This window comes from Myotis yumanensis, unplaced genomic scaffold, assembly GCF_028538775.1.
Source record: "Myotis yumanensis isolate MYYU_CA2020_CCGP unplaced genomic scaffold, mMyoYum1.0.hap1 SCAF_16, whole genome shotgun sequence".
Classification (NCBI taxonomy): Eukaryota; Metazoa; Chordata; class Mammalia; order Chiroptera; family Vespertilionidae; genus Myotis; species Myotis yumanensis.
The window spans coordinates 781,247-803,921 of record NW_027223767.1 but is presented as its reverse complement, the minus strand read 5'-3'; the positions used below and the strand labels follow the sequence as shown (position 1 = coordinate 803,921).

General features: G+C 50.0%; 1 protein-coding gene across 1 annotated transcript in view; it reads right to left on the bottom strand.

Annotated features, from left to right (window-relative positions):
- Window positions 1-10,182: 10,182 nt before the first annotated feature.
- Window positions 10,183-22,675, bottom strand: part of USP22 (ubiquitin specific peptidase 22) — an 81,662-nt gene continuing 69,169 nt past the window's right edge. The window contains exons 9-13 of the mRNA XM_070393202.1: window positions 14,314-14,440; window positions 13,430-13,521; window positions 12,196-12,258; window positions 11,496-11,645; window positions 10,183-10,830 (exon numbers count right to left, since the gene is read on the bottom strand). Coding sequence (XP_070249303.1) covers window positions 10,788-10,830; window positions 11,496-11,645; window positions 12,196-12,258; window positions 13,430-13,521; window positions 14,314-14,440 — 475 coding nt within the window. The 3' untranslated portion in view covers window positions 10,183-10,787. The remainder of the gene's footprint in view (window positions 10,831-11,495; window positions 11,646-12,195; window positions 12,259-13,429; window positions 13,522-14,313; window positions 14,441-22,675) is intronic.

Here is a 22,675-nt window from a genome sequence, read left to right as displayed (position 1 = left end):
CCTGCCTGCCTGATTGCCCCTATCCACCTCTGCCTCGGCCCCCGCAGCATCGTCAGGAAGGTTGTTCGGACTGTCCAGTCTAATTAGCATATTACGCTTTTATTATTATAGACTAGAGGCCCGGTGCACAAAAATTTGTGCACTCAGGGGGGCGGTCCCTCAGCCCGGCCTATGCGTTCTTGCAGTCTGGGACCCCTCAGAGGATGTCCACCTGCTGGCTTAGGCCCGCTCCCTGGGGGATCGGGCCCAAGCTGGCAGTCAGAAATCCCTCTGGCAGCCCAGCAGCCCTTGGGGGATGTCCACTTACCAGCAGGGAGCAGGCCTAAGCTGCAGTCGGACATCCTTAGTGCTGCTGAGGGATCGCACTGACCACCAGGGAACAGCTCCTGCATTGAGCATCTGCCCCCTGGTGGTCAGTGTATGTCATAGTGACCAGTCATTCCATGGTTAGGGTCAATTTGCATATTACCCTTTTATTATATAGGACTAGAGGCCCGGTGCACAAAAATTTGTGCACTTGGGGGGCGGGGGGAGGGGGGGTCCCTTAGCCCGGCCTGTGCCCTCTCACAGTCTGGTACCCCTCGGGAGATAACGACCTGCTGGCTTAGGCCTGCTCCCTGGTGGCAAAGGGCAGGCCCAATCCCTAAGTGCAGCCCCTGGTCAGGCTCAGAGCAGGGCCAATTGGGGAGTTGGGGCACCGCCCTGTCATGCACAGAGCAGGGCAGATCAGGGGGTTGGGGCGCTGCACCCTGTCACACTCAGGGCAGGGCTAATAGGGAGGTTATGGCTCTACCCCTGTCACACATAGAGCAAGGCCCGTGGAGGGGGGTTGAGGCGCCATCCTCTATCACCCACAGAGCAGGGCCAATCAGGGGGATGGGGCGCCACCGCTGTCACACTCGGGGCAGGGCCGATGGAGAGGTTATGGCTCTACAATGTCACACACAGAGCAGGGCCCGTGGGGGCAGGGGAGGGGGGATTGGGGCGCTGCACCCTGTCACACACAGAGCAGGGCCGATCAGGGGATTGGGGAGCTCCCCCCTATCAGGCACAGAGCAGGGCCTGTGGGGGGGGGGGGTGGGTTGGGGCGCCGTACCCTGTCAAACACAGAGCCCCAGGGCAATCAGGGGATTGGGGAGCTCCCCCCTATCAGGCACAGAGCAGGGCTGATCAGGGGGTTGGGGCGCCTTTCCCTGTCACAAACAGAGCAGGGCGGATAGGGAGGTTGTGGCCCCGCCCCCTGTCACACACAGAGCTGCAGGGCGATCAGGGGGTTTGGGCACTGCCCCCTGTCACGCTGATCCCGGTGCCGGGAGGCATATTACCCTTTTACTATATAGAATAGAGGCCTGGTGCACGGGTGGGGGCTGGCTGGTTTGCCCTAAAGGGTGTCCTGGATCAGGGTGGGGGTCCCCACTGGGGTGCCTGGCCAGTCTGGGTGAGGGGCTTAGGGCTCTTTTCCGGGTGGCGAGTGACTGGAGCTCCCAACCGCTCCTTGTTTTCTTTTTCTTTTTTTAAATTCTGGGCCACCTTTAGCTCTGAGGCCTCGCTGCTGAAAACATTGATACAAAGTTTCAGTCCGGCTGGGTTTCAGTCCGGCTGGTTTCTGGGGTTTTGTTTACCTTCTTATTTGCAACATAGTACATAGTTGCTTAGAGTTGCAACTGAGAGGCCTGCAAGTGAGGCGGGGAACGTTGGAGTCCGCAGCAAGCAAGCCTCATGCTCGCTTCAGTGCCTGGCTGCCAGCCGCCATCTTGGCTGACAGTTAATTTGCATATACTCACTGATTAGCCAATGAAAAGGGTAGCTGTCGTACGCTAATTACCATGTTTCTCTTTTATTAGTGTAGATAGAGTCCTGGTGCATGGGTGGGGGCCGGCTGGTTTGCCCTGAAGGGTGTCCCAGATCAGGGTGGGGGGGTCCCGCTGGGGTGCCTGGCCAGCCTGGGTGAGGGGCTGATGGCTGTTTGCAGGCTGGTCACACCCCCTTCAGGGTGGGGGTCCCCCTGGGGTGCCTGGCTAGCCTGGGTGAGGGGCTGATGGCTGTTTGCAGGCTGGTCACAACCCCTTTAGGGTGGGGGGTCCCCACTGGGGTGCCTGGCCAGTCTGGGTGAGGGGCTGATGGCTGTTTTCAGGCTGGCCACAACCCCTTTAGGGTGGGGGGTCCCCACTGGGGTGCCTGGCCAGTCTGGGTGAGGGGCTGAGGGCTGTTTTCAGGCTGGCCAAGCCTGCTGGCGACAGAAGATCCCAGCCTCTCCGTTTTTGTTTTTGTTTTATTCTGGGATTTATTTACCTTCTATAATTGAAACTTTGTAGCCTTGAGAGGAGCTCAGAGCGGGAGGGAAGCTTGGCTTCCTCCATCGCCAGGAGCAACCTAAGCCTCCTGCTCGCTCCTGCTCGCTCCAGCTCCGTGGTCACGGCCGGCTGAAAGCAGGTATCTGGGGTTTATTTATCTTCTATAATTGAAACTTTGTTGCCTTGAGTGGAGGTCAGAGCCAGCCGCAGCAGGCGGGAAGCTTGGCTTCCTCCATCACTGGGGCAACTAAGCCTCCTGCTTGCTCCAGCTCCATGGCTGCTGGCCGCTATCTCGGTTGGGTTAATTTGCGTATAGTCGCTCTGACTGGCTGGTGGGTGTGGCTTAGGGCATAGCAAAGGTACGGTCAATTTGCATGTTTGTCTTTTATATTATTACTAGAGGCCCGGTGCACAAAAATTTGTGCACTGGGGGGGGGGGGGGGGGCGTACCCCAGCCCGGCCTGTGCCCTCTCGCAGTCTGGGACCCCTCGGGAGATAACGACCTGCTGGCTTAGGCCTGCTCCCGGGTGGCAGAGGGCAGGCCCAATCCCTAGATGCAGCCCCTGGTCAGGCTCAGAGCAGGGCCAATTAGGGAGTTGGGGTGCCGCCCCGTCATGCACAGAGCAGGGCAGATCGGGAGGTTGCGATGCCACCCTCAGTCACGCTCAGGGTAGGGCCGATTGGGGGGTTGGGGCACCGCCCCCTGTCACACTCAAGGCAGGGTCGATGGGGAGGTTGCGGCGCCACCCCCGTCACTCACAGAGCAGGGCCCATCAGGGGGGTTGGGGCTCTGTACCCTGTCACACACAGAGCAGGGTCGATCAGGGGGTTGGGGAGCTCCCCCCTGTCATGCACAGAGCAGGGCCGATCAGGGGGTTGAGGAGCTTCCCCCTGTCACTCACAGAGTAGGGCCGAAAGGGGAGCTCGGGCACTGCCCCGTCACACACAGAGCAGGGCGGATCAGGGGTTTGGGGCGCTGCACCCTGTCACACTCAGGGCAGGGCCAATGGGGAGGTTATGGCTCTACTCTGTCACACACAGAGCAAGGCCCGTGGAGGGGGGTTGGGGCGCCGCATCCTGTCACACACAGAGCAGGGCAGATCAGGGGGTTGGTGCGCTGCACCCTGTCAAACAGAGCCGCAGGGCAATCAGGGGATTGGGGAGCTCCCCCCTATCAGGCACAGAGCAGGGCTGATCAGGGGGTTGGGGTGCCTTCCCCTGTCACAAACAGAGCAGGGCGGATAGGGAGGTTGTGGCCCCGCCCCCTGTCACACACAGAGCTGCAGGGCTATCAGGGGGTTTGGGCACTGCCCCCTGTCACGCTGATCCCGGTGCCGGGAGGCATATTACCCTTTTACTATATAGAATAGAAGCCTGGTGCACGGGTGGGGGCTGGCTGGTTTGCCCTAAAGGGTGTCCTGGATCAGGGTGGCGGTCCCCACTGGGGTGCCTGGCCAGTGTGGGTGAGGAGCTGAGGGCTGTTTTCCGGAAGCAGGTGACTGAAGCTCCCAACTGCTCCTTTTTTTTTTTTTTTTTTTATTCTGGGCCAGCTTTAGCTCTGAGGCCTCGCTGCTGAAAACATCAATACAATGTTGCGATCCGGCTGGCTGAAACCTGGCTGAATGAAAGCTGGTTTCTCGGGTTTTGTTTAGCTTCTTATTTGCAACATAGTACATAGTTGCTTAGAGTTGCAGCTGAGAGGCCGACAGCAGCAGGTGGGGAACGTTGAAGTTCACCGTCACTGGAGCAAGCAAGCCTCCCTGCTCACTTCAGTGCATGGCTGCCAGCCGCCATCTTGGCTGACAGTTAATTTGCATAAGGATATGCTGATTAGCCAATGGGAAGGGTAGCAGTCGTATGCTAATTACCATGTTTCTCTTTTATTAGTGTAGATAGATTACTCAGGTTCACAATATTGATGACTTTTTGCTGATTGGAACTGATGAGTAGCAAATTCTATAAATGCTTTAACAAGACAAGTGAACCAAAGCATGAGAAATAAACTCCCCAAACTCTGGGCTCCCCACTCAATGATGTTCCAGTGGTTTGAAGTTTATCAAGATATCCTCTTAGGCTGGTGTGGCTCAGCACTGAGCACAGGCACAGGAACCAAGATGCCGCAGGTTCAATCCTCAGAGGGCATATGCCCGGTTGCAGGAGCAGCCAATTGATGACGCTCCTTCCTCTCATCGATGTTTCTATCTCTATCCCTCTCCCTTCCTCTCTCTCTAAAAATCACTAAGAACATTTTTCTTTAAAAGATATGCCCTTCAAGGTGGGAGTTGCACCTTGCAACACCTACAACATAGAGGCCCAACGCTTGGCAGGCCTTGCTGGATTGGAGGCAGCACACCCCACCAAGTGCCAACTTGATCCACCAACAGAGGCACCACAACCACTTGGTTCCCAGTGGGACCCGAGCAGTAAGTTCAGGCTGCACCACCACTCAGACCTCACGGTCCAGAGAGACCACTGGTGCTCAAAGGCTGAGGCAAGAGGAGGCCCCGCGGAGCCTCGGGCAATACAATGGGAAAAACAGCACAGACCTCCAGGATTCCGGGCAGAGCAAACCAAATCTGCACCCTCTTCTGCAGATAGTTACTCTTTTCAGAAACACCTTGTTTGCTGTTCTTGGACTTAGTGGAGACGACACACCATTCATAGGACAACAGTTGACCAGGAAGCCTGAGCATCCCATCGTAAACCGAGTGTTGTCTGCCTTGCTTGGCTGCCGGGAGCTGGTCCATCCTTGATGCTTGACACAGTCGCTGCAGGGAAGAAACATCTGCACAGCATATGTTTCAAAGGACCTGGGATATATGGCATACTGTTCTTAATATGTTTGCTCCCCTTCTTGGTGCTATGTATTTTAACCAAGGTCACCTCTCCGAGAAAGGTTGTTTCCCCAGGTGGGGATTTTTCCCTGAGGTTAGGGAAGGAATACAACCCCTTAACTAAGTGCCAGGCGGGTAGTTAATCACTTTAACTACAAACTATCACGCTTAAGCTACATAATCTTTACTCCCTGGAATGGAGATAAGAAATGCCCTAACCTTTGCAATAGAAATTGACAGGATTAAAATCAACTGGTATAAATACAGATGTAACAAGACAATAAACATCAGATCCTCATCAGCTCCGAACCAGAACTCCTAACCAGAACTTTGGCTGAAGAACCTAGAGACAGAACCTAGAGACAGGACTTGGCTGGAGATATTCTATACAGAACCTAGAGACAGAATCTAGCGAGAGAACATGGCAAAAGATCCTGGACAGAACCTGGCTACAGAACTTGGCTGGAGAACCTAGACAGAACATGGCAGGAGAAACTGGAGAAGCTGGATGGAGAACCTAGTGAGAGAACATGGCCACAGAACCTGGCTGAAGAACCTAGACATAGAACCTGGCGACCGAACCTGGCTGGAGATCCTGCACAGAACTTGACTGGAGATCCAAGACAGAACTTGGCTGGAGTTCCTGGCTAGAGATCCTGGCTAGGCTGCTGATCAACTGAACGCTGTCTCCATGTCATTCCTTCATCGCCGACTCCGTCCACACCTTTGGGGATCCCTGGACCTGCTGGGGTTGGACCCCAGCACTTGGCCTCGAGGGGGGTGGGTACAGCGGCCAGAGTGGGAAAGGCATGTCCAGAAGTGCTGTGACCTGAGCAGGTGGCTCAGGCTTCGTCACCAGAGACCTGTGCATGGCCCCCGTGACCAGGGAACTGAGGAGACCCTGCCGGACGCGATGGAGGAAACCCTGGGAGTGGAGCTTGGGAGCAGGAAATGGGTTACCCGCTTTGGAGAGAGGCCACAGTGCTGATCTACACGGGCTTATGGGAAGTCGCCAACAGCCTGGATGGGCTGTCAAGGACTTAGAAGAGGGTTTAAAGGTCAGTGACCAGATCTGAATGGGGACAGAACTCTCAAAACGGGCTGCCAGTGCAGGCACCTGCATCCCAGAGCCCAGAACTCATCCCGCGGCGCCCTTCACAACCAGGGGCACAGAGGCATGCCTCGGGGCACAAGTCGTGTCCTTCCCGGCCCCCGTGCTGCTTGGCAGACTCGTGAAGAAGTGGCCATCAAGACAGAGGTGGTTTGGTGGTTGAGCATTGACCCATGAACCAAGAGGTTCAATTCCCAGTCAGGGCACGTGCCCGGGTTGCCGGGTCGCAGGCTTGATCCCCAGAAGGGGGCCAGCCATCGATTGAAGTGTTCCTCTCATCGATGATTCTATCCTTCTCCCTTCCTCTCTCAAAAATCAATAAAAATGTATTTCTTTCTTTTTTTTTTTTTTTTTTAAAGACTGAGGAGGAAGCTAGAATAAGGTCAATGCCACAGACCTGCCCTGACCCAGGCTCGCCAGGCTGATTGCTGAGCACTGCCTGGCGGCACTGACTCCCGGATAGCACGTCTGAGCGGGCCAGCTGGCTGCCTGGTGGCAGGTGGACCACACGGGCCCCTTCCAGCTGGAGGTGGCAGACTCTCTTCCCTGGAATATCCACAGGTGAATTCGCCTGCCCTGCCTGTCCGCACCTCTGCCCATTGCTGCGACATTCCACCAGGAAATTCGGGAGGCAGCTGCGCTCACAAGCCCGTCAGGTGAAGGGTATGGCTGAGGCTCTGTCTTCTCTTCTGGGCCGATGTGTGTGCTTTTAACCAGAAGCCATTCCATGATGCCGGCTCCCCACGGCCAAAACACAGACGGGTCCCAGGCTCGGGCCGGAGTGGGGCTGGGACTGCTCAGCTTTATGCTGAGGAACCTCACCACACGCTCTTCTTCCTCCTGCCTGGAGGGGGGCTCTGCTGCCTCAAGGGGGAGCCCAAGAGGGGAGCTCCCGGGAGACACCTGCTCTGTGTGGCTGCCCCATGGGGACGGGAGAGCTCGGCAGGATGCCCAGGGAGGGAAGTAGAGGAACTTGCAGCGAAGGCACCCAGGAAAGAGCACCCCAGAAAGGCAGGCTCGGGCCCGACAGGTGCACAGCAGCTGAGGTCTGAACCGGGAGCAGGTGCTGGGGAGGGGCCAGGTGCCAGCTGCCTGTGGCCATCACAGAGCTGACAGCGGGAGCCGCCAAGTCTTCTCTCCACTGACTTACATCTGCTCTTCCCACCACCCGAGAGCTTTCCCACACCACAGTCAGGGCTCGGCATCGGACTCCGCACGGCATCAGTCAAAGGAGCCCTCAGGTGCCTCATGCACAGCGAAGGCCAAGTCTGGCGTCCGGGCACGTCACCATCCTGCCCCCATGAGGAGGACAGGCCAGACAGAGAATAAGGCGGCGCAGGCTGTGCAGGCGCCCACACCCGAGCACGGAGGCTCCCAGGCGGCCCGCACCCTGGGACTCTCATCCCAGCCCCTCCTCGGCTGCTGGTGTGAGGAAGGGGAGAGCCAGCCAATGTTTGGAATAAAATGTTGCTTTATTATAACATAGAATGACTACAAGCATGAAGGGAGGGAAGGGTCACGCATTCCTCACACAGCAGGTGAAAGAGGCGCAGACATCTTAGCACAAACCCACGGCACGATCACTGATCTTTTTCTTACAATGTGTGTTTTGGTTATAACAGGCCCCAATCACTTCAATTATTAAAAAACAAGCAAACACAAACACACGCACAAAACCCCAGCCGGCAATTTTACACGGTGAAAGCGCACACACCAAGCCAAACCACAAAAGCTCCTGGGCCGGCTAGGCCCCTGGAGGAGGGGCCGCGTGGGCCGCAGGCTGCCCCTGGCCGGCCTGACCCGTGGGCCCAGCACCCCCACTGCTGGGAGCCTCTCCGCACCCTGAAGAGGGAAAGCCCGCCGTGCCCCTGAGAAGCGCGCAGGGGCAGCCGCGTCTCAGTTCAGGTTGTTAAATGCGCTGATGGGAGTGGAGGGGCCGCCTGACTCCATGGTGGTCAGACACACTTGGTGACGACAGGAACCTACGTAGTGGTGGTTGTTAGGAAACAAAACCATTTTCCTGAATTTAATAGCTGGACTGGGAGCTTCTTTTACAAGGACATTTCATGTAACATTTCATCGCTACCACAGATCCCTGGGAGGCAGGAGGAGGGGAGCCCTTGCGGGCAGGGCCGGGTAAGTGCTCAGAGCCCCAAGGCGAAGGGGAGAGAGAACTAACTTGGAGACACACGCTTCAAATAATGTCCACAAAAGACACGTGTGGGCCCACTGCTCTCCCTGTCCCGTGTCCTCAGGGTGGCTGAGCCTCTGAGCACCAGTGACAGCGGGAGGGTAGGGGAGCACAGGTTGGGGAGCAGGCCGGCCAGATCACATAATCTTCCAGAAACTCCCCACCCTGCTTGATAGCCTCCAGCCAGCGAGGAGACCCCAGCAGCAGACGCAGGGAGACCTCAGGCCTCAGCACCCCGCCCAGCGCAGTCCGCTCGCCGCCCAGCTGCGCTCATCATTGAGGACGCCCCTCCCCCAGCAGCCTTCCCGGCAGGAACACACCTTCGACACAGGCAGCCATTCCTGAAGGTCTGCACCCCCCTCACTTGCCTGAAAACACTTGCTATTTTAAAGCATGCTTTACAGCCGGCGTCCCATAAATGCAGAAACATAACTGAGAGTGAGCTGAGCAAGTGCTTCAAAAACCATCATGAGGCCCCTATATTCATTGCAGCATTTTTTACAACAGCCAAGATGTGGAAGCAGCCCAAGTGCCCCTCAGTAGACGAGTGGGTAAACAGCGGCGGAACATTCACACAAAGGAATACTACTTGATCATTAAAAGGAAGAAAATTTTACCCTTTGAGACAGCATGGAGGGACCTGGAGAGTATCATGCTAAGAGAAATAAGCCAGTCAGAGAGAGACCAGTACCACATCATCTCACTCTATGAAATCTAATGAACAAACAAGCACAGAGACAGACTCATGGACAGAAAGCAGGCTGACAGCGATGGGGGGCAGGGCACTGGAAGGGGGGGAGCGAGGAAAAGGGAGAGAACAAAACTCATGGACACAAACAACAGTGTGGGGGCTGCCAGGGGACAGGCGTGGGTAGAGGTGGAAAATAACGGAAAGAGAACACCTATCTCTCGGGATTTCGCCACGTAAGACGGCTCTGCAGGGCAGCTGCTTTGCATGTTCCAGCATTTTCCACAGTGAGGATAACTGCTCAACTCCTGGAGCACCCGCCCTGCCCACTCACCCAGCTAACGAGCTAGTCGGGCCCACTGCCTGCTTCTGTGTGGCCTGTCAGCTGAGAGTAGTTGACACATTTTTAAACAGTGAAAAAAACTTCATGATGTGAATTATATGGATTCAAGTTTCAGTGCCCATCAATACAGCTCTGTGGGAACACAGTAGGCTCATCTGCTCACCTGTTACCTGTGGCCACAGAGCCACACACTTACCCCTGGCCTCCAGGAGAGTCTGCAGCTGGAGGGACAGTGCAGCTCGGGCACGCCCACAGGCTGCTCCGCCAACAAATCCAAGCAACTCGGCCCGCGCCCCCCGCCCCCCCCCCCCCCCCCCCCCCCCGCGACTCGGGGCTGCAAGGTCTCAGAAAGGGACCAAACGCTCTGAGGTGGGGTCTGGACAGACAGATGCATGCAGCACAGGACAGGCCGCGCACCGCTCTGCCCGCAAGGCAGGCAGCCGCCCTTCCCACCCAGCCTGACCCCGGGGAAGCAGGCCCTCAGCAAGGTGAGCACTCCCCTCACCCAACAGGGCCCCTGAGCTGTGACGGCCGGTGGGACAGGCAGCCAAGGAGAAAACACGAGGAAAAAAATGAAACCATCGAAAAATGTGTCACTGACTCAAGAGGAACACGAGGAGACTTACTACTGTAGCCTGACTCACACCTGCCAGGGGCCACCAGGACATCCAGGCTTGGGGGGGTGGGTGTGGGGGCAACACAGCACAAGAGCAAGACTCTCTTGAGAATGAAACTCTAAATTTCAGCATAAGCTCGATTCATCCAGTCACGAACACACAGTTATGAAGTCCGTCTCGCGGGAAGAGCTGGGGGGAGGGGGGAGGGGCTGGCCGGGAGCACGAAGAGGCCGGCCTGGCGCCCCAGGCAGTTGGGGCTGCTCTCTGCGGGCAGAAGCCGAGTCCCTCCCTGCACACATTTAAGAGGAAACTCAGACCCCCCAGGCCCTCCGTCCTAGTCCTTGCGCGGGCTTCTCCATGCCCCGAGGTCATGCTCCTGGAATGACTGTCCAGTGGGCTGGCGCCTCCTGAGGCGGCACACACAGCAGCACTGAGCAGAGGCGAGGCTGCTCCCTGCTTGGGGTGGCCCCACACCCTGTTGGAGGAGCAGGAGACACAGCGGTGACACCCCCCTCCGCCCTCCCAGGCAGGCGCGCCTTCCTGTCGTGCTGTCCTGCCGTGCAGCTCCCAGGTCCCCCCATGCGCTGTCCATCCACACCCACGCCCTGGCCCGGGCTGCAGCTGTGGGGATGGGGGTGCCGTGGTGCTGGGTGGGGTCATTTTGTGAGGCGCCACTTCATGGCCTGTGCTCTGATGAGCAGAGGGGAGGCTATTCGTACTCCAGGAACTGCTTGTGGTAGAACAGCAGGTACCTGCAGAGGCAAAGACAGGGCATGCTGACGGTCCCTCAGGTCCCTGCACGAGGCCGGCAAGCCCCGCCCTCCCCCCCCGGCCCTGGCACCGCAGTCACCAGCAGACAGTTCTTGTTTGGATGGGTTTGGTTCTTAGTCCCCAAGGAGGAGGGTCCTTAGCTAGGAAGTGGCAATGCCCAAGCCCCCTAAGCCCACCCTCCCACCCATTCGCCAGGAAACAGCTCCTGAACCAGGCCCCACTGTCCAGGACTCAGACCCCGGGTCAGTGGCACTGCTGGTAAGACTCCTGCTGCGAAGGCAGCTGCCCACAGCCTGGAACCACAGCGCCCTCGCGGCCCAGCAGCTCAGTGGGGCCAGGACCCTAATGAGGGCTCAAGGCCAAGGACTGAGCGAAGCTCAAGGGGATGAGGATGTGCCGGGAAGGAATGAACTGGGCCAGGAGCAAGGAGCTGCGGAGACCCCCTGCCCGCTCTGGCCGACCAGGAGACCCCTCGTGCCGCTGTCAGGGCGTCCCCTGAGGGCGCTGCACAGGACCAGAGGCTGGGGCCTGTCTGCAACAAGCCTCCTTGCTTCAGCCACCAGAGGTGCACGTCCTCTGTGGCACTAAAACCAGGCGTGGCTTTGGGTGTGGACGCCCACGCGGACGCCGGCTGCGCCCAACGTACCCCTCGCTGTCCAGCACGTCCTCGATGCTGGCCTTGGTGATGATGGCGTCGTCACACTTGAACCACTGGTCCTTGTGCTGCCGGATGAAGCTAGTGTAGTGGCCACTCTCCAGGGTCCCCTGGTGGTTAACAACTGCGAACAAGGAGTACCTGGTTTGGAAGGGAAGGAGCAGCCGTGACCTCAGTGTCACCATCACCAGGAGCCTGCACAGCGAGGGGAGCTCCCCGACCCTCCGTTGTGCCCTGGGAACCAGAGCGGGTGCATGGGGTGCAGAGGGAAAGGGGCCCGTGTGGCCTCCCTCAGCTCTGCAGCTGCCTCAGTGGAGCCAGGTGTGGTGGAAGTGGTGAGAGGAAGGGACCGGGAGACACGGTGACCACTCTCTCCCTCCATCCTTTCTGCCTAGGCCAAGGTGACCAGGCAGGCAGAGAAGAGCAGAGCCTCATGGCAATGCCGTCGAAGGAAGAGCCAAGGGGCCCAGGGTGCAGAGGCTGAGCTTCCCCTCGGGGCCTGCGAGGCCAGGCTGACCCTCTCGCCCCGACGCCAGGAGGGAGGGTCAGGCTTGGTGTCTACGATCAAGGTTGTGACAAGTCCTTTCCTAAAAGATGGATGGGTAGCACAACAGGAGGCGGCCAGAGGCCTGAAGAAACAAGCACCGCCCCCCCCCCGCAGCCCCCCCCCCCCCCCGCAGGCGCCGCTCACTTGTTGTCGTTACTGAGACTGTCCGACGGCTGCTGGTACTGTCCATTCATCCTACTCTCTTTGCTGCAACAAACAAAGAAAAACTCAACATCAACAAACTAATTAACCGAAGCAGAGATTTTCAACCTTTTCCATCTCATGGCACATGAACTAATTACTTAAAATCCTGCAGCACACCAAAAATATATATATTTTGCCGATTTGACCCCCCCCCCCCAAAAAAAGCTGTAATTTTGATTCATTTGCACTGCACTGCTATTGTTGCGTTGGCTGCTGTCATTTCTTAATTTGACGACCTAGGGGAGAAGAGGTCAGTGCCCTGACTAAATGGCCAGGCACTGCTTGTTCTGAAAACTCTCATGGCACAGTGGTTGAAAATCACTGAACTGAAGAGACGCATGGCTTAGATAGTAACAGCCACCTTCCTGGGCCCCCACGCCAGACGCTGTGCGGGACCCATTTTATACACACTTTCTAGTTCTTCCACCGGGACCGGCCGGTGACGCGAATGCAGAGCACACCTGCTCTGAGGCGGGCTGCCAGGTCTCCCTGGTCAGCACACCTCCTGCCAAGGGGTGAAATCATCGGGCCCTGCCAACTTGCTTTCAGCCACCAAGCCTGGAGCCGTTTGTTACCGTGGCTCCAGGAAACCAGCATGTGGCCAATCTATTAGTGTCACACTCTTTTTGGAGGATAAATTTCAAGTGCTCTATAATATTGATTTGAAAACAAGAAAAATGGAATCTACAGCTGCAAACTCAACTATGTTTATCTGTATCCAAAACCAACTCCATCGGCTAAAATGCTGCCTTCTTGCTGTGATGCCACCTTGACCAGGAATGGCTGGGGAAAACCCAAAGCAAAAGGGCATCTTAGAAAAAATAACTCATTAAACACAAGGTGCCTTGGGGCCCTGGCGGGGCAGGAGCTTGGTGAGAGCATTGTCGGCTATGATACACCAAGGCTGTGGGTTTGGTCCCCGGTCAGCGCACATACATAAATAAGTGGAACAGCAAATCGATGTTTCTATCTCTCCCTTCCTCACTCTACAATCAAGAAATAAAAATTTACAAATAAACTAAAATGTGTCTTGGGTAAGATCAGGATAGTAACTTGGCTTTAGCAGTTACGGTTGTGCCAACACCTACAATGGTCTCAGCACAGACCCAGTGCCAATCGCTGACCCGACAAAGCCACAGCCTCCCGACGACAAGGCACTGCAGAACCCCCATACCTGGACGCCATGAACGGGGTCATGTCCAGCTCCAGGGGAAAGGACACGTAGGTGGTAATCTTCCGCCGCAGTTTGGCTGAGTGTTCAAATCGCTAAGAAAGTGGGGGAGGGGGGAGGAGGGAGTTACTCTGAGCACACCTCACAGGTGCTTTTTGCTCTCATTGCCTCTGGGAGGCTCAATAAAACGTCTACATAAATTTAAATTATGGGGTTCCAGGCAAGTCTTGAAATGAAGTTCAAAGTGATAAACCCAAAGTGATAAAAAAGTGACCTTACAATAAACCCAACAGCGTGCAAGGGAAGAAGCCTTTGGAAGCAAGACAAGCACACGTTCCTTTCACATGGCACCAGGCATCCCTTTGACAACATCAGGAGCCACCAAACCCAGCAAGGAAGCTAGGAATCGTTTTTTGTTTTGCTTCTTATTAACATTTTTAAAGGGTCATAAAGTAAAACAAAGACTATGAAACAGAGATCACATGGCTGCAAGCCCTAAAAGCTTCCTAGCTGACCCTTTACAGAAAGCACTTGCTGGCCCCTGGACTAGATCACAATGCTAAGGGACTTTGCTGCTTTTAAAGTAAAAGAAAAATAGAAAACTTGGGGCAAGGATGGAAGAACTCAGGCAGGAGTAGTAGAACCTTCACAACCCAACCCCCGCAGCGCACTCCCGGCCTCTTCCCATGGCCCAAGAGCCACGTCCTGTTCACCGGGCCTCTCCTGCCAGAGAACAGGGAGAGGGGACAGCCTGGCACCTCGCTCGCCGGCAGCCCTCCTGTGGAGCCAGGCGATGACCACATGTGCTGGGTGCCCAGACCACAGGCTCCACGCTGCCCTAGGGACTAAGCATCCAGTCTGCTACGAAAGTTTTCCGGAAAACTTACTTTGAGATGAAAACAGGCGACAATTGGCAGTTTCTTCATGGTGAGCTGTTTAGTGGACTCCTGATAGCTATGGCAACCGCTACATTTGATCTTGGCACTGCTTCCTAAGTGTTCTGGTCTGGTAAATCTACAAGGCATTTAAAAAAATGTACTTTTAAGAAAAAATATGGAAGAGTTAAAAGACAGAAAAATTATTTTGTCACTTTCAATGGATTCATTTCCCTAGTAAAAACATACATACATTCATACATCTGTCACCTTCTCCCTGTATCACTTTACAAAAATGCTTACCTTTATAGCTGAATGGGTAATAAAACAAGAACCATATGAAGGCTACAAGAGACCCACCTCATACCAAAAGGTACACACAGACTAATAGTAAAGAGATGGAAAAAGATAATTCAGGCATATGGAAAACAGAAAAAAAGCTGGGGTAGCAATACTTAGATAAAAAACATTTTAAAACAAGGGTGATAATAAGAGACAAGAAAGATATTAATTACATAATGATAACGGGAGCAATCCAACAAGAGGATACCCTTGTAAACATGTATGCATCCAACATAGGAACACCTAAATATGTAAAGCAAATCTTGATGGACATAAAGGGGGAGACTGACACTAATACAGTCACAGTAGGAGAGTTTAACACCCCTTAACATCTATGGATAGAACTTCCAGACAGCAAATCAACCAGGAGATGGCAGCCTTAAATGACACACTAGAGCAGATGGACTTAATTGTTATCTTCAGAGCATTTCATCCCAAAGCAAGAGAATATACATTCTTTAAAAGAGGACATGTTAGGATAGAGCACAAAACAAGTTAAGATACAAAACAAGTCTCAATAAATTTAAGAAAACCGAAATCATAGCAAGCACCTTCTCTAGACCATAATGCTAGGACACTAGAAATCAATTGCAAGAAGAAGACTGAAAAACATACAAAGACATGGAGGTTAAATAACATGTTAGTAAACAATGAATGGGTCAACAATGAGATCACGGAAGAAATCAAAAGATACCTTGAAACAAACAACCTAAAATCTATGGGATACAGCAAAAGCAGTACCAGGAGGAAAATTCATAGTATCATACACTGATCCTCAAGAAACAAGAAAAGTCTCAATTAATCTAACTTTGCACTCAAAGGAACTAGAAAAATAAAAAACAAAGCCCAAAGTGAAAATAAGAAAGGAAATAACAAAATCAGAGCAGAAATAAGTCTAAAAACAATACTAAAAAAAAAAAATTAAAAAAAACCAATGAAACCAAGAGCTGGTTCTTTGAACAGATAAACAAGATTGGCAAGCCTTTAACCAAGCTCATCAAGGAAAAAAAAAAGAGGGCCCAAATAAATAAAATCAGAAATAAAAGAGGCAAAGTAACAACTGACACCGAGGAAATACAAAGGACTGTAAAAAAATATTACAAACAACTATATGCCAACAAATTGGACAATCTGGGTGAAACATACAATCTTCCAAAACTAAGTCAAGAAGAACGGAAACATGTGAACAGATGACAATGACTGAGAGTGAAGCAGTAATAAAAAGACTCCTGCCCTAGCCGGTGTGGCTCGTGCACAGAAGGTCATGGGCTCCATCCCCGGTCAGGGTGCGTGCATGAGGCAACCCATCAAATGTTTCTCTCTCTCCCTTTCCCTTCCTCTCTCTCTAATATCTGTAGAAGCATGTCCTTGGGTGAGGATTAAAACAAGCAAACAAACAAAAAACTTCCCAACAAAAAAAAAGTCCTGGACTGAATAGCTTCACAAGTGAGTCAGGAAACAAGAAATGTCTCCTTCAAGAGAAGGGAAGACTCCCAAGCTCATTATACAAGATCAGCCTTATCCTAATTCCAAAACCACAAAGAAAGAAAAGAATAAGCCAATATCCCTGATGAACATGGATGCCAAAATCTTCAACAAAATATTAGCAAATCAGATCCAGCAACACATTAACAAGATTATACACCACAATCAAGTGTGATTTATTCCAGGAATGCAAGGTTGATTCAATATCTGCAAATCAATAAGCATAATATACCACATAAATAAAATGAAGGATAAAATTTATATCAATAGATGCAGAAAAAGCATTTGATAAAACCCAGCGCCTATTTATGATAAAAATTCTCAACCAAGTGGAAATAGAGGGATCATACTTCAACATAATAAAGGCCATATATGACCACCTACATCATACTCAACAGGCAAAAGCTAAAAGTGTTTCCATTAAGTTCACAAACAAGATAGGGGAGTATGGTTTCAGCACTCTTATTTCAACATAATACTGGAAGTCCAAACCACAGCAATCAGACAAGAAGAAAAAATAGCCCTGGTGGGTGTGGCTTAGTTGGTTAAGCATCGTTCCATACACCGATCAGGGCACATGCCCAGGTTGTGAGCTTAATTCCCAGTAAGGGTCATGCAAGAGGCAGCCAATCAATGTTTCTCCCTCTCCCTCTAAAATCAATAAAAACATTTTTTTTTTTGGTGGTGGTGGTGGGGGGGGGAGGGTAGAGAAATAAAGCATCCAACATGTAAAGGAAGAAGTAAAACTGTCATTATTTGCAGATGACATGATACTGTATATAGAGAACCCTAAAGGTTGCACAAAAAACTACTAGAACTGATAGATAAATTTAGCAATGTAGCAGGATACAAAATAAATATCCAGAAATCAGTTGGTTTTATACTAGGTGTACCATTTAATAATTCGGATTTTTTTCAATAGATGGAGTTACACATATGTTGATATATATATGTGATTTGACATGTATGCTATTTTGTTGTATTGACAGCAAGCTTCAAAACTTCATATGTCAAATTTGCTGAAGGTGTTAACATCATAGATATTTTTACACTTAAAAATGTCGAATTTCGTGCTAAAAAAGAGCATTTGTGGGAAGTTTTAATTCATTACTTTATTTCGAAGAAAAAGTTATCGAATACTTCGGGAAGCTTATGGTGAATATGCTCCATCTCAAGATACTTGTGAACGCTGGTTTAAACGCTTTAAAAGTGACGATTTTGATGTGAAAGACAAAGAACGTCCAGGTTAACTGAAAAAGTTTGAAGACCAACAATTACAAGCATTATTGGATGAAGATGCGTGTCAAACTCTAAAACAACTTGCGGAAAGATTAAACGTTGCTCAGCAAACAATTTCTGATTATTTACAAGCAATGGGAAAGATTTTAAAGGAAGGAAAATGGGTGCCACATCATCTGACCGAAAGACAAATGGAACACCCAAAAATCATCAGTAAAATGTTGCTTCAACGGCACGAAAGAAAGTCTTTTTTGCATCGAATTGTGACTGGTGATGAAAAGTGGATTTATTTGGAGAATCCCAGATGCATAGAATCATGGGTTGATCCAGGTCAACCATCAACATCGACTGCAAGGCCAAATCGCTTCGGAAAAAAGACAATGCTCTGCATGTGGTGGGATCAGAAAGATGTGGTGTATTATGAGCTTCTAAAACCAGGTGAAACAGTTAATACTGATTGCTACCGACAACAAATCTGAACCACACTTTGTGAAACAACCAGAATGTGCCAGAAGACACGGCAAAGTAATTTTGCTTCATAATGACGCACCATCACACACTTCAAAACCAGTTAAAGACACGTTAAAAGATCTTGCCTGGGAAGTATTAACCAACCCGCCGTATTCACCAGACCTTGCTCCTTCAGATTACCACTTGTTCCGATCGACGGCACACGCACTTTCTGAGCAGCACTTCAAAATGTACAAAGAAGTGGAAAATTGGGTCTCTGAATGGTTTGCCTCAAAATAATAAAGTTCTATTGGGACAGTATCCACAAATTACCCGAAAGATGGGGGAAATGTGTAGCTAGCAACGAACATTACTTTGAATAAAGCACTTCTGATGTTTCTCTTGAAATTAAGTGTTTTCTTTGATTACAAAATCTGCCATTTTTAACCGGTACACCTAGTACATCAATAATGAACTATCAACAAAAATAGAGCCAAAGGAAAAAAAAAATTTTAGAATATAATACAAGTAATCCTGTTATTTGCAGATTTGTAATATTTCCTACAACTTTTGTGATATCATACTATTTTAATACAGTTTTGGCAATATTATACTTAAAATCCTTTTTTTCTTGAAATATTAATGTTTATTGCATGTAATATTATTATACTAGGATTTAAGATCATTTTTCTTGAATAATTGGTGTTTATTGCATGTAACATTATTATATTTAAAATAGTTTTTCTTGAGATATTAATGTTTATTGCATGTAACATTATATTTAAGATCATTGTTCTTGAAATATTAATGTTTATTGCATGTAAAAAATAAAAAATTTAAAAAACCATATCCTAGTGTGATAATTAAAAAAAGAATGAATAAAAGAATATATATATTGCCCTAGCCGGTTTGGCTCAGCAGATACAGCGTCAGCCTGCGAACTGAAAGGTCCCAGGTTCGATTCCGGTAAAGGGCGCATGCCTGGGTTGTGGACTCGATCCCCAGTGGGGCACTTGCAGGAGGCAGCCGATCCATGATTCTCTCTCCTCATGGATGTTTCTATCTTTCTCTCTGTCTTCCTTACTCTCTCAAATCAATAAAAATATATTAAAAAAAAAAAAAGAATATAGAGGAGAAACCAAGATGCGGCATAAGTAAACACCGGAAATTGCTGCCTCACACAACCACTTCAAAAATACAACTAAAAGACAAAACGGACATCATCCAGAACCACAGGAAGGCTGGCTGAGTGGAAATTCTACAACTAGAAGGAAAGAGAAAAGCACACTGAGACTCAGAGAAGCTGCGGAAGTAAAGTGCAGAGGTATGGAGGCGCACGCGGAAAGGGCTGGCAGCTGAGGACTCGGCACACGTGGAAAGAGCTGGAAACTGAGGACACGGTTGTCTTTTTCAATCGGGAGGGAGTCTCAAGCTTCTGACTGCTCTGAACTCCAGTTCCGGGCAAGTCTCTGGGGACCCAGACTCATACAGGAGAAACTAGACTGTCTGGCATCGGTCGGAACTCGAGGGTGGCTTTCTCTCAGAGGTACTTGAAGCGATTACCGGGACACTGAGAAGCTGGGCCTCCTAGGGTAGGACTGAGGAGCAGCCATAGCTGCTTACTCCACCCTGTTGATCCCCTGAGACCCCGCCCCAACCAACCTGTGCGCAGACGCTTTTGCACATGAAAGGCCTGGCCCTTTGCAATCTGAAAATTACCTAACAAACTGCAGCTGGGTCAGAGAGACCCAGAACTTCCAAAAGAAGGCCCAAGGCCCCACAGCAGCTTGCATTGCTTCACAGCTGGGCTCCTGCTGGGTAGCCTCAGGCAGAGGCTAAATTAGCACCTCCTTAGAGATCCAAGAGCCAGTGTACCCAGTGGTCAGAGTGGGACCATCCAGATTACAACTCCTCAGATCCATAAGGGACACACTCAGGGGGCAGACTCAGTGAGCACCAAAGCCCCACTGAAGCAAGTCTTGCCCCAGAAGGGTGTCTCCAGCACAGAAGTTCTCCCACGGCAGACACAGCTGATTCTCACAGCCAATTGGCCTGGAGGTCAATTCCTCCCAGTGATACCAACAACAATCAAGGCTTAACTACAACAAGACTGTGCACAAAGCCCACAAAGGGGTGAACCAAGAGTGTCCACCTCAGGTAATTGGGGAGGCTGAGCCACTGGGCCCTATAGGACACCTAGCACAGAAAGCCACTCTATCAACACAGGGAAGCAGCCAAAATGCAGAGACAAAGAAACAGGTCACAAATGACAGAAATGGAGGAAAGCAAACTATTGGATATAGAGTTCAAAACCACCGTTATAAGGTTTTTCAAGAACTTTCTAGAAACTGCCGATGAATTTAGTGAGACCCTCAATAAATCTAGTGAGACCCTCGAGGATATGAAAAAGGACCAACTAGAAATTAAGCATACACTGACTGAAATAAAGAATATTATACAGAGATCCAACAGCAGACTAGAATATCGCAAGAATCAAGTCAAAGATTTGAAATACGAAGAAGCAAAAAACACCCAACCGGAAAAACAAAAAGAAAAAAGAATCCAAAAACATGAAGACAGTGTAAGGAGCCTCTGGGACAACTTCAAACGTACCAACATCCGAATTATGGGGGTGCCAGAAGAAGAGAGACAGCAAGATATTGAAAACCTATTTGAAGAAATAATGACAGAAAACTTCCCCTACCTGGTGAAAGAAATAGACTTCCAAGTCCAGGAAGCGCAGAGAACCCCAAACAAAAGGAATCCAAAGAGGACCACACCAAGACACATCATCATTAAAATGCCAAGAGCAAAAGACAAAGAGAGAATCTTAAAAGCAGCAAGAGAAAAACAGTCAGTTACCTACAAGGGAGTACCCATACGACTGTCAGCTGATTTCTCAACAGAAACATTGCAGGCCAGAAGGGAGTGGCAATAAATATTCAAAGTGATGAATAGCAAGAACCTACAACCAAGATTACTTTACCCAGCAAACCTATCATTCAGAATTGAAGGTCAGATAAAGAGCTTCACAGATAAGAGAAAGCTAAATGAGTTCATCACCACCAAACCAGTATTATATGAAATGCTAAAGGTATCCTTTAAGAAGAGGAAGAAGAAGAAAAAGGTAAAGATACAAATTATGTGCCAAAACCGGTTTGGCTCAGTGGATGGAGCGTTGGCCTGCGGACTGAAGGGTCCCAGGTTCGATTCCGGTCAAGGGCATGTACCTGGGTTGCGGGCACATCCCCGGTAGGAGATGTGCAGGAGGCAGCTGATCGATGTTTCTCTCTCATCGATGTTTCTGACTCTCTGTCTCTCTCCCTTCCTCTCTGTAAAAAGTCAATAAAATAAAAAAATAAAAAAAAAAGATACAAATTATGAACAACAAATACATATCTATCAACAAGTGAATCTAAAAATCAAGTGAATAAATAATCTGATGAACAGAATAAACTGGTGATTATAATAGAATCAGGGGCATAGAAAGGAGTGTGGGGGGTGTGGGAAGAGACTGGACAAAAATTGTACACCTGTGGATGAGGACAGTGGGGGGGGGGGGGGGGTGTTAAGAGCAGAGGGTGGGGTGGGAACCGGGTGGAGGGGAGCTATGGGGGGAAAAAGAGGAACAATTGTAATAATCTGAACAATAAAGATTTAATTAAAAAAATAAAATAAAATAAAATAAAACAAATACTGCTAAAAAAAAAGTATATATTATTTGTTTTAATGGAATAAAATATTTTGGTTTTTATCTGAAAAAATATCATGAACTATCTGAAGCAAAACTAAGAAAACAATCTTATTTACAATTGTCGGCCTGTGGACTCAAAGGTCCCAGGTTCGATTCCGGTCAAGGGCATGTACCTGGGTTGTGGGCACATTCCCAGTAGGAGATGTGCAGGAGGCAGCTGATCGATGTTTCTCTCTCATCGATGTTTCTAACTATCTCTCTCCCTTCCTCTCTGTAAAAAATCAATAAAATATATTTTTAAAAAAATAAATATATCTATCTACCTAGGAATAAATTTAAATAAGGATGTAAAAGACCTATAATCGAAAACTCATAAAACATTGAAGAAAGAAATTGAAGACATAAATAAGTGGAAGCATATACCAGGTTCGTGGACTGAAAGAATTAACATCATTAAAATGGCCACACTACCCAACGCAATCTATATAGTCAAGGCAATGAACTAGAACAAATATTCCAAAAATTTATATGGAACCAAATAGCCTCAACAATCTTGAGAAAGAACAAAGTTGGAGGAATCACACTACCTGATATCACACTATACTACAAGGCCATAGTAATCAAAACAGCATGGTACTGGCATAGAAACAGACATACAGATCAATGGAACAGAAGAGACATCCCAGAAATAAACCCATGGCTTTATGGTCAATTAATATCTGACAAAGGAAGAAATAAAATACAATGGGGTAAAAACAGTCTATTTAATGATGTTGGAAAAATATGACAAATATGTGCAAAAAAACGAAACCAAACCACCTTCTTATATCATACACAAGAATAAACTCAAATGGACTAAAGCAGTGGTTGGCAAACTGCGGCTCGCGAGCCACATGTGGCTCTTTGGCCCCTTGAGTGTGGCTCTTCCACAAAATACCATGTGCAGGCGCGCACGTACAGTGCAATTGAAACTTCGTGGCCCATGCGCAGAAGTCGGTATTCTGTGGAAGAGCACACTCAAGGGGCCAAAGAGCCGCATGTGGCTCCTGAGCCGCAGTTTGTCAACCACTGGACTAAAGACTTACATGCAAGGCTTAAAACAATCAAAGCCCTAAAGAAAACATAGGCAGTTAAATCTCAGACATTTCTTGAAGCAATATTCTT